At 35.1% G+C, this 12,817-nt stretch overlaps 1 protein-coding gene across 14 annotated transcripts in view; it reads left to right on the top strand.

The window, feature by feature from the left end:
• LOC106868291 (voltage-dependent calcium channel subunit alpha-2/delta-2) overlaps nucleotides 1–12,817 on the top strand; it is a 222,500-nt gene that overhangs the window by 73,900 nt on the left and 135,783 nt on the right. For all 14 annotated transcript variants that reach the window (XR_016242737.1, XR_016242740.1, XR_016242739.1 and 11 more), the window contains exon 5: nucleotides 1,102–1,237. Coding sequence is in view for 8 of the 14 variants with exons in the window: in XM_052969103.2 (XP_052825063.1) it covers nucleotides 1,102–1,237 (136 nt within the window). In the remaining 6 variants the exon portion in view is untranslated. The remainder of the gene's footprint in view (nucleotides 1–1,101; nucleotides 1,238–12,817) is intronic.

Genomic DNA, 12,817 nt, shown 5'->3' with positions numbered 1-12,817 from the left:
TATGACTCTCTTGTTTAATAACCAAGCTTTTCAATCCAAATGATCATTTAACATTCTTCTGTTTTTAATCTGTCATGGCACAGAACGAGTGTATTTTACATATTTTCTTACTGTTTTTCATGCAATTATTACTTGAAACTCTTAAACAGATCAGTACAATATCAACTAATATTAAGTATTGAATATGGCTTATTTCAGCATCATAAGTATTTCTCATAAGCTACTTATACTGAGTTGGACATTGTGCAGGGAAATGCTCTTTTATGTTTTGACTATTTTTGAGCTTCTAAATCTTTCTGTTTCATATCATGTTTAAAAAAATATTGCCTGAACAGATCTGGCATAGCAGTGTGATAAGAAACTTGGGCAAGTGTCTTCTACTATTGCTTTGGGCTGACCAAAGCCTTGTGAGTGGATTTGGTAGATGGAAGCTGAAAGAAGCTCATCTTAAATATATGTATATATTTATGTGTGTGTGTATTTGTGCCTGTATTTGACCTCCCACCTATGTTGGTGTGTTTATGTCCTCGTAATTTAGTGGTTTGGTAAAAGAGACTGATAGAATAAGTACTAGGCTTACAAAGAGGTTGATTTTTTTTTTACTAAAAATTCCTTTAAGGTGGTGCTCTTGCATGTCCACAGTCAAATGAATGAAGCAAGTAAAAGAATAAAAGAATAATACAAATTAATCAGTTACAGACTGTCTTCTATTCTTAAATTATACATCAAGGATCACTCGTATAGTTCAATTCTGTTCACCTGAAGTTTCAACTGAATCGCAATTGCATACAATATAATTTTAAATAGCATCTATCATAATGTATTTCATCACATTCAAAAGGTTTGCAATATTAATATTCAGTACTTACCAAAAACAAAAACAAAAAAAAGAAACAAACAAAAAATTCTTTGAAGACTACCTGCACATTTATAACTACAAGCCTGCTAGTAAGGAATTTTGCTTCCATGAAGCAACTAGAGCATAATTTTATACATTTTGGTAAAGAAGTAATATTTGACTAAATTATCTATGTGTTTTACTTACTTAAATTATCATATAATGTATTTTAATATTTTTCATTTTTTATCAACATTTTTCAGATTGGAAATATAACTTACTTTGATTCAACATCCTTAGCAGATGATGATCTTCTTTTAGAGTACCATCCACGCTTTCAACAACCTGTGAATCTGTCAGCTTCTAGTGTCCATATTCCCGTAGAAATTTATAAAGGGGGTAAGTCTTTCAATATTTTATTTTTGAAAATTCATGTTCTTTGCATGATAGAATTTGGTCTCCACAACTTAATCGATAATTTGTGATCATTTTGTTTTGTGTATCAAGTGTATGTTGTTGATGCAGTGGTTATAATTATTTCAACTATATATCATAACAATTATTATGACTGCTGAAAGGAATATTTTCATTTCAAAATTTTTCTTAAAATCTAATTTGAGATAAAAAGTTTTTGATTTTTTTTCTTTTGTCTGGGAAGCCATTACCAAAATTTAGATGAAATCAAGAAGTGAATTTCATTAACAGAACATTAAGATTAAGTTGTATAATTTATTTACTATTCATTTGAGAAATATAATTCAAGAAATACTACCAACCTTACTGAATTGTAATCAACCTGTCTTGAAACTGAACTGTTTTTACACATAGGCATACAGCCTGAGAATATGTATAGGGAAAATTTGTAACATTCACACTTTAGGAGGATTAATGACATTAGTGAAGTGACTATAATTTGTAATTACTCTGAATTCAATGACTTGACTCAGTGACAGTTTCCCATTATTTTATGTGCTTAAAACACACACACACTCATTCACACTTGCATGCACATATCCATACACATTCAGGTACAATACTTATTCACAATCTATTGTTGGAGGCATCAGAACACATTTTAACATGGTTATGAGGCTCACAGAACAACCAATCCTTTAAGTATCTTGAGATACACCAGAACTTTTCTGTAGTCTTTATATGGCTCAAATGAATTTGTTTTCATATTTATTTTGAAAAAGGTAACTTTTTGTTGTAAATTGCTCAGGAGAGAAGTGGCAGTGTCCATAATGTTTTCAGACCCTGAAAGATGAGTAGTATTGATACAGCTAGTGATTAACTTGAATATCTATAAGTAATTATCTGTAAGAAAAATGTTAGCAGAAAGATGTTTTTGCAACAGAGTGAATTCTATTAAAGGTATACAAAGATCTGGTAGTGATATTAAACTTGGTGGTGTGTTAGACTTACTGCCATAAAATTAGGCCTTCTAAAACTCAGAATGTTTGTGTAGAAAAAGGAAATAAAAGGAAGTTAGCAAAGCATTCTGAAAAGATGAGAAGTGCAGTAGGTTTATTCTTTGCTTTTTCCTAAATGATTATTGGAAATAACATCATGCTAAAACTTGTAACTTTCATACAGTGAAGAAGGAAAAAGCAAAAAAGAATTAAGGATATGAAGTCAAGGGAAGTCCCTTGGAATCACTGGGAAGCCCATCAAGTATCAGTGCTGAGATGATTAAAATATCCAGTGGTATAGGATACAGCCTAGTCACCCGTTGAGTTAATCAGGTTATTCAGGAAAGCGCCATCCACAATGACTGGTGTAGTAGTATTATACAGTTACTGAGAGGGTTATAGCTCAATTGATTAGGAATAGAATTAAACTAGATGAGATGCAGTTTTGTTTTGTACCTGGGAAGAGTAACACAGATGCCATCTTCCTTGTGAGACAGCTGCAGAAAAAGCATTTGGCCAAAAGTAAGCCATTGTACTTAGTTTTTGTCTACCTGGAGAAAGCTTTCGACAGAGTCCCCTGATTCATTATATGGTGGTCTCTAAGGAAGCTAGGAGTAGAGGAGTGGCTTGTTGTAGCTGTACAAGCCATGTACTGTGGTGCTGTCAGTAAGGTGAGAGTCATCCATGAATACAGTGATGAATTGTGTACAGGTAAGGATCCATCAAGGCTCAGTTCTCAGCCCACTCTTATTCATTATAGTCCTCCAGGCCATAACAGAGGAATTCAAAACTGGATGCCCTTGGGAGCTACTTTATGCTGATGACCTCGCTCTTCTCGCAGAATCTGTAGCAGAATTGGAGAAGAAATTCCAGTTATGGAAGCATAACCTGGAATCAAAAGGCCTGAAAGTTAACCTAGTAAAGACCAAAGTTGTTGTTCACAAGATAGAAGACAAGACTCTCTTTCCATCAGGTAAATGACCTTGCTCAATATGTAGGAAAAGAGTTGAAAGAAATTCCATTCACAGCACCCAGTGTAAGCTTTGGATATATAAGAGGTGCAATAGAATCATAGATAGATTAACAAATGAAGTTGTCTTCATATGTGGCAGTTGCGCAGGAACAATAAGCACTAAGAGCGCATGGGACTTAGATTCTCTCAATGCCCAGGAAGCTCTCTTGAGGTTGTAGATAGTCTCTGTATCCAAATTAACAATGGTGGAGGATGCTCTGAAAATATTGTTTCTAGAATAAGAATAGGTTGGAAGAAGTTTAGAGAGCTATTTACCTCTGTTGGCAACAAAAGGAGTCTAAGGCAGACTGCATGATACTTGTGTGCAAATGGCTATACTCCATGGTAGTGAGACATGGGCTCTGAATGTAGAAGACATGCATAGACTGGAGAGAAATGAAGGCAGTATGCTGCATTGGATGTGCATGTATGACAAAGAGCAAATATATTGAGAGAAAAGTTGGGGATAAGAGGAATCAAATGCAACATGCAAGAGAGAAGACTACATTGGTTTGGACATGTGATGCATATGAATGAAGACAACTATATAAAGAAGTGCCACTCACTGAAAGTTGAGGGTACCTGTGGAAGAGGGAGACTCAGGAAAACATGGGATGAAGTGGTAGGATCAATCTGAGGAGGCTGGGCCTCTTGGAAGAAATGACAATGGATCAGGATGTCTGGCGATAAGAGGTTCTTGAGAAGACCTGCCCACATTAGTGGAACTGAATTCTAGAAGCACTGTATGTTCCATCCACATGTAACCAGAAAGCTTTTCACACACCCTACCCCAACAAACCAAACTACATCTCTTCTCTTCTTCACATCTCTTTCATGCCCTATGCTTATGTCTCACTCCCCAATCCTGTCCTCACAGCCCTGTTCACTGTATCATTGCTATCCAGTAGTCCCACCTCCACCCCTCTATATATCCAGGTTTTCACCACTCACTGCATTCTCTTCCCTTACTCTCTTCTCATGCTTCTTTGGCAATGCCCTGCCACTTATCCTGTGACCTCCGTACCTCAAAGTTATGCCCTTGCATTTGCCACCATCTATTTCTCTATTCTCTTACTCAATCATCCCATTTATATTCTGATCCCTGTCCTTTGTTAGAATGCCTGGCATTTTGCCACCACCTCTCTCCTGCTCTCTCTTGTATTCCTGCTGTCTCCTTCTCTCTCCATGGCTGGGTAACCATGCTGCTCTCCTACAGCCAGACACCTGTTTCTGTCTCTGTTTCTCTCTCTCACTATAACCTTTCAGTATATGACACAAAATCACCTCTTCCAATGCTCCCTCCCCTCTCAAATGATCTTTGTCTTGCAAGTTAATTGGTGACCCTGCCAGTACTGGTGCCACTTAAAAAGCATCCAGTCCTCACTGTAAAGTGGTTGGCATTTGGAAGGGCATCCAGCTGTAAAAAACATGCCAAAACTGACCTCACCTGTGTTTGTGCCATGAAAAAAGCACTCAGTTTACTCTGCTGGGTTGGTTGGTGCTAGGAAGGGCATCCAGTCGTAAAAGCCCTGCCAAAACACACACAGAAGTCTGGTGCAGGCTCCTGCCTGGCCAGTTCCAGCCAAACCATCCAACCCATGCCAGCATGGAAGGCAGACATTAAGCGATAATGACGATGAAGTATTATTTTCTTTTTTATTATTTTGAATATAAATTACAATGCTTGTACATTACTCAGAAGTACGCTATGATATAGAATTTTTATGCACAGGGTTGCTGTATTGTCTTCGAAATTAGTTATGAGTCATAATTTGAATAATTCATATAAAAAAACAGAGTCAATATATTTCTGTTCATCATTATATTTCATAATGTGAAGCCTTTATACTCTTAAATACTTCATATAAAAAAAGGCTAATTAATAATTATCCCATTTGTACATGAATTTAATGTTTTCAATGTATTGGATGTATTTATATATTTTCCATATATTCATTTTATGGAATAGTTATAAACAAAAACACAAAAACTCATATTTAGCTATAAAATTCAATTAATGTGTGACCATAGAAACTAAATTTATTCAAGAGCTCTCAGAATATACTTAGTTAACCATTTTTGGCATGTCATTAGGCATTAATTTTGCCTTAACATTTAATTGTTTAACTAGTTATTTCTTAAAATTTTCAAGGTTGTACAGACTGCAAGACTGATTTCAGTCTCAATGACTGAATTTAGAAGCAATGTCTAAGAGAGCAAACTGGGTGAAGTAGTAACATACATTGTATTATTTTACATTGAATGAATAGTCTTGGGGATTTTCTGAATCTACTAATTGTGGGTTGGTGGAAGCTGGTGGTAGTCTTTGTGCATAGAGAAATGGAGGTTGGTAAAAGATTTGAAGAGATAAATAAGGAAGAATATTCAGCAGAGGACAGGTCTGAGAAGGGACTCAGTTTTTATAACATGTAAAAGTTTGCAAAGATTCTACACCAAACTATACTTCAAGTCACAGATAGGGAAAGCTTCAGTATTCAATTATGTATTGTAGGAGTTGTTGGGTGACACGTGCAAAAAATAGATTTAATTGGGGTTAGTATTGCATGTAAAGTAAAAAAAAACATTGCTGTAGCAATAGAAAAGGCAAAGATATAGGGCTAATGTCACTAAGTTACTGCACTTTTTTCTTCTGGTTAACAAATATAAAATGTTGATATGTCAATAATTGGAAGGTATGGTAAAAAAGAGCATTTGTTCTGAGGGCAGAAAAGAAAAATCAGTTGGATTAATTTCAGCATTTTTTACCACTTAATGTAATTTACTGTTTATACAAATTGATGCAGATCAGTTCAACTCTATCAAGTTTGTGTACACTGTAAATAGATGGGTAAAAATCTACTGTTTTCTCTATACTTGAGAAGTGAGTACCCAGTCTCCGATAAAGTGATGAAAACGCTTAAACTGGTCTGTCTGATCCTCTTTTTCTGAGAAAGATGTGTCTACAAAAAATATAGATCTCTGAGTCTAACCTCCACTCACATTGATACATATGCATGTACACACACACACACATATATATTTCATACATAACATCACATACAGCACATACTGAGCCAACTTATTTACATATATATATAGCACATTCATATATCTATAGTACTCACTCATGCATACATATATAACATATTCACATTCACTTAACTGATAATCAGACCAAGTAGTGCCATTAAAAGCAGTAATGATTTCTTGGTATGCAAGATGATATCAATGTCTGAGTCACTGATAGACACATATGGCTTAGCAAAATACCAGGCTTTTACTCTTGTCATAGACTCATAAAAATCCACAATATCTGAGTAAATCTACAGTTCTGTTTATCATTAATACCCTTAAACCAATTAATAACATAAGAGGAACTCTATAACATTTGTCGCTCTAAGTAAGATTTTAACTAATAATACCTATTTTGGTCTTAATCAGATTTATAAGCTTACACTTAGGGTTACATCCTAAGGTTTCACTTAGGGTTTCTTCTAAAACCAACTGTAGCTATTATAACCATTTTCATGTATGTAGGTGATTTATCTTAATCAGCTTTAATTCAATTTCAACTCACTTTTCAATGTTTACTTCTTATATTTACTTTCCATCAATAGTCAATTGTCTTCATTTAACAGATTGTTATTTTGATAAGTAATAACATGCTGTCCAATCAGCTTGAGATGTTTATTTCAGTTACTAAATAATTATACCTGCCTTGTTTTATAAACACTTATATGCCATTATATTGTTCAGAGTACTCACAACTCTCTGATGATCAGTTATGTGAAACTCTGAGTAGCAGTTTGTGAAGCCTTTTCAGCTTCAATAAAACACTATTTTACTCTGTCTTTAGTATTTAAGTACTATTTTCTCCACCTTCTTTTGCACCTGTGTACTCACATATTTCTGTCTGTCTGTCTATCTATCTGTTTCTCTGTCTATCATTTTGTCTCATGTATATCTGTCTGTCTCTGTCACATGTATATGTATATCTATCTTTCTGTTTGTGTCTTTCTATCTATTTGTCACATGTATATGTATATCTGCATGCCTGTCTGTCTATATAATATATACATACATGCATACATACATACATATGCTTGCTCACTTACTCCCTCCCTCCTTCCAGAAATAGAGAGCTTACATTCTTGTATTTATAATACTCTCACAAACATAACATAACATAATTTTGAAATGTACACACTAAAATAGACACAAATATAAACCTTCCTCCTATTGCTCTACATTCCAACATACCTTCTTCTGACCACACATAAACACACGTTGTCATGTCACCAAATGTACTTATACACACAATGGTTCATGCTCCTATATATACACAATTTCTCCTTAGGTGCAAGCATGGTTGTATTGGTGTGAAGTTTGCTTTCTAAATACATGGTCTTGAGTTTTATTTCATTGTGTGGCACCTTGAGAAAGTACCTTCTACTGTAATCTCTGGCTGACCAATGCCATGTGAGGAAAATTGGTTGACAAATGCTGTATAGAAGTACACAGTGTGTATACATACATACATACATACATACATACATACATACATACATACATGCATGCATACATATAAACATACATACATACAATGTGTGTTTGTATGAAACAATATTTTGTGATTTGTATGAAAGTGTTGAGGTAAAAGATAAAAAGGATGGTGACATTTATTGACATTCCCCTGTCAAAAAATTCTCCTCTAGCTCTGCAATTTCAAAAATTAATAGAATAATTCCTTACTTTAAAAAGTAGGTAAAAATTAGCAACAATTAGAGTATTGGGTTTTAAAACAATTCCTTGATAAAATATATTTGCCCAGCTCATGCACTCTTACTAGCAAGCAAAACCAAGATGTAAAATGAATAAATAGATATATAGTATATACACACAGACATACATAAATATATATATAAATATATATGTGCATACATCCTTTGTTTGGTCCCTTTTGGTTTTTTATTTTCTCTTCATGTTGATAAGGTTCCATGAGACTTCAAAGATCCGTTATTCTCTGATGTTGCCTCTTCTTCCTCTAAGTATCCTATTGACACTTCACATGAGGATCTGTTGGAAATAGGTCCACTATCCCTCACTTCTTTCTCTCTCTGAATCTTGAAAATTCTTCACTCTGGTCAATGTTCCTGCTTGTTTGAGAACCCCCATTCTGTAGGGTCACATAGACTTTATTGCCTACTTCTTCCTTAGATTCAAATGAATCCTTCCAATCCCTAGATTTTGCCAGCATCTTTCCCATGATTGGTAGTAGACTTCTTGCAAGGATAACTGCTGCCTTGTACTAATGCACAAGTAGCTGATCTCATTTCTGATGTTACCAGAAATGAGATCAGCTATATCCTGCAATTGGTTACAGAATGCTGCCTTATTTTCCTTTGCTGCATTTAGGGCACAGATCTGCTCAACTATTACCTTAGCATTAGGTGTTGAAACTTGCTGTGCTGATCTGATCATTTACTGGTCTCTCTCCAATTAGTGCTCTTGTTGTATGCCCACTCAAGATAATGCCAACCTTCCAAGTGTAATGCTCTTGTCTAGAGCATAAGACTGTTTTATCTTGGTTGCAATTTGACTAATGAATTGGGACATCTTTGCAACTTAATATGGATCAAAGCAGTTGATGAGTGGAAGGTCATGCAGTGAACAAATCACCATGTTATGCAACATTGTTGAGCTGAATTGAGAGTTCCAGTAGCTGCTTGTGATCAACTTCAAGAAGGCTTTTTGACATGGAATCTTTATGAAAGATTGTCAATGCTGTATGGAGTGCCTATTTGCTACATCAACATAATGCAATCATTTTATTGGAGGACATGTTATTGCATCAGAACTAAAGTGGGAACACAGGGTGATTCAACATTATCTTAGGACTGTGTCAAGATGTGTACTGTTTCCTTTTTCTTCTGTTCTCTATACTACTTTTACAATTCCATCTCCCCTCCTCTCTCCCTCTCACTCCTTCCTGTAGTCTTTATTGTTTGCTTCTTTCTCTATTTTCCCAATGTCTGTTGACAACTTTTCCATCCTCTCATGTGCACAGTTAACATTTAAGGTGAAAGTGAAATTATTGAAGGAATCAAATTATTCTGATCTTTCTAGAACTGAGCAAACAGCTGATGTGTGTGTGTGTGTGTGTTTTATGTAATAAGCACAAAAGTTTGTCTTGAAATAGTGTCACCATTTCTGAATGAATCTTTACAAAGTTTGGCCCAGGCATTTTGGTGCAACTCAGAATAATGCCTGAGCAAAAGAAGTGGATTTGTTGTCTCTTTAGAACAATACCTGCATCTGCTGCAGTTGGTGTGCTGTGATAGTGACATCAAAAGTTGTTGGTGCCATGCTGATCACATGCAGCTGAAAGTGGAATTACCTGTTATGTTGCTATGAAATTTGGATGCTAATGATAGAAGATTAGCTATCAAAACTAATGCTTCATGTGTTTGAAATCACCTTGGCAAACAGTTTTGCTAAGGATGATGGTTTTAGTGTATACATTAATTCCAGCTGATATACCTGTTCAGTTGAAGCACTTTGCTTCCAGTAATTTTGCCATCTCCTATGATCATCAAAAAATCTTTAGAACGGTCCCTTGTGTTACTGGAGATGAATTGACAAGTTCCTGCTTCTCTCATGGTCAGCTCTGTGTTGCCTGCTTGCATGTGCAAGGAAACATTTTTTCGTTGGAGCACTAAACTGCAGAACAAATGTAGTCTACCCAAGAGTTTTGTTGACTAAAGCACGTTTCCATTAGAGTTGCTTCTGTTTTATAATTTTGCTGTATATATAAATATATGAAGTTTTAAAAAAAATGAAAATAGTGCTTATTTATGTCATACAATTAAAATTAACTATAAATCCAGTCTCAAAATATTCATATATCATACAAGCTTTAAAAATTCAACTTCAGAGTTGTATATATATGTATATATAATTGATAATATCATATGTATATATAATATATAAAACCATCATCAATCTCTTATCATTATCATCCTTTGACATCTGTTTTTCATGCTGGCATGGGTTGGATGATGATAAAGTATGATGATGGTGATTTTATGTTTTATATGCACATCTTGTATGTGGATACACCTCTGAAATTGAATTTCTAAAGCTTGTATGATATTCTTCATTTGATGTCCACTTTCCATGCTGGCATGGGTTAGACGGTTTGACTGGAACTGGTAAGCCAGAGAGCTGCACCAGTCTCATTTGACATGGTTTCTATGGCTGGATGCCCTTCTTCATGCCAACCACTTTGAGAGTGTAATGGGTGCTGTTTACATGCCACAAGCATGGGTGCCATTTACACAGTACCGGTAATGGCCATGTCTACGATTTCACAGGTGCCATTTACATGACACTGGCAATAGCTACAACTATGGTTTCACTTGGCTTGACAAGTCTTCTCAAGCACAGCATATCACCAAGGTCTCAGTCAGTTGTTATCGCCATGCTTCACCACCTCATCCCTCACCTTCGTGAGGCCCAACATTGAAAGATCATTTCATGCTACCAACAACAGCCATGATTACAATTTCACAGGTGCCATTTACTTGATACCAGCAATGGCCACAATTACAATTTCACTTCTCAAGCACATGAACGTAAATTTAACAAAAAAGTAAGTTTCTACATATTTGGCATCTGTGCAACTCCAATTGCCTCTACCAGTATATATGCATATGAGCATAGATACATAGTTGGCTGTGACTTAGTCTAGCATAGTATTTCACCAGTTTTTGCAGGCCCGTGTCAACTTTTCCATGAGTTTCAATATCATGAAATTAGATTTCATCACTTCTTCCCTGTTTTGCCTTTCAAAAATTATTTCCACTTGAATCGTTTGACTCTTCTTCATCCCACTGCCATCTTATATATATGTACCAGTAGTGTCTTCATTTTGTCTTCTTTTTCCACACTACAGCTGATTTTGCCTGTACCCAGCTTCTGTACATGTATATATATATACACACATTTATACATGCATATCAGAGTGTGTATGTGTGAATATATATGTACTATATGATTGCATATATAGATATATACCTATATTTTGATATAGTGTGCATGTGTTTGTTATATATATGAACCATAAAATGTCAGGAGATATGAGAGATGAATATATTTATTTAACCACTTGACATCTTTGGGATTACAGCCACTTTACAGTCTTCTTCATATAGTAATAATTTCAGTATTGAATAAATTGCATCAATATGCATGCTATGCAGTATACAATACAATCATATATTCACAATTCTATGCAGATAAAGAAAGCTAGCTCATCAGATCTCCAGGACATCATGGTTACACCAATGATTCAACTCTAGTAATTTCATTTGATTGGATCTTCTAGATTTTAGCTACATGGACACTCTGCATTACACTTCTCTGTATTGGATTACTATGTGGACTATTAGCTGAATCCATTAGAGGAGTTTTCTGTGATAGCCACATGATTTTCAGAATCCATATCTTATTCTACAAATTTATATATATATATATCTAGATATTTAAAATTTAATCATTTGATAAACATCTACTTCCTATAGTAGCATGGCTTAGATGGGGGAAGGGTTTGAGGCAGGATTTTTGCAGCCAGATGCTTTTCCTGTCATCAACCCGAATCAGTTTTTCAAGTATGGAATGTTTTATTCCAGAGTAATTCAATAGCACAGAACGAGTAGATGATTAGTTGACAGGAAATGTCAACAAACATTACCAGTCACAGCTTAGCTCCAAATAGTGCCATTACTGCCTGTAGCTGAGCTGTAAATGATGGTGTTGCCATCTGTAGCCATAGCTGAGCATAATCAGTAAACAATCACACAGATACACTCACTTACATGTACATGTCTTAATACATTGCTGGTTACAATGTGTTTCTATTTCTTTCCTTGATTGTACCCTCACCTTCCATTTGGCCCAAATGTTTTGGCTGTCGTCTTCTCATCATCTTCATGGTGTTCGGAATGATTTCTTCTGATCTCTGTACAGGTTTGTGATCCTTGCAACATGTCCAACCCATCAAAACTTGTGCTTTTGGTATTCAACAGTCACCTCATTTACTCTACTCCATTTTCAGGTTGTCTTTTCTGGATATGCTCCATGACCTTCTGTTTGTAGATAGTCATTCTTTCTTTTTGTTTTCTTTATGGAGTAGCCCATATCTCACTTGTGTAGACAAGTGCAGATAGGGTAATACCATTGAAGGGATTGGCATGCAGGATTTCCAACTGTGCTTTAACTCTTTTGTTATCCTATTTTTGTAGAAATACACTGCATTGCTTTCAATTAATTTTTTAAATAATGCAGGATTTACTAAAATAACTTTGAAATTATTAATATAAATTAACATGAACATAAATTAACATGAAATTTTGACGAATGGTTTTAGTTTAGATCACTTTAAAACTGGAAATTTATGCCACAGATTGGTTGGTATCAAAGGGTTAGACACATCTTTAATCAAGGTAAATACCATCCATTGAGCTTTTTACTCTGCACAAAATTTCAGCATTCATA

The sequence above is a fragment of the Octopus bimaculoides genome, chromosome 1, assembly GCF_046866305.1.
Source record: "Octopus bimaculoides isolate indiv1 chromosome 1, ASM4686630v1, whole genome shotgun sequence".
Taxonomy (NCBI): domain Eukaryota; kingdom Metazoa; phylum Mollusca; class Cephalopoda; order Octopoda; family Octopodidae; genus Octopus; species Octopus bimaculoides.
Note: the sequence above shows the minus strand (reverse complement) of the source record. Positions and strands in the feature narration are given on the sequence as shown.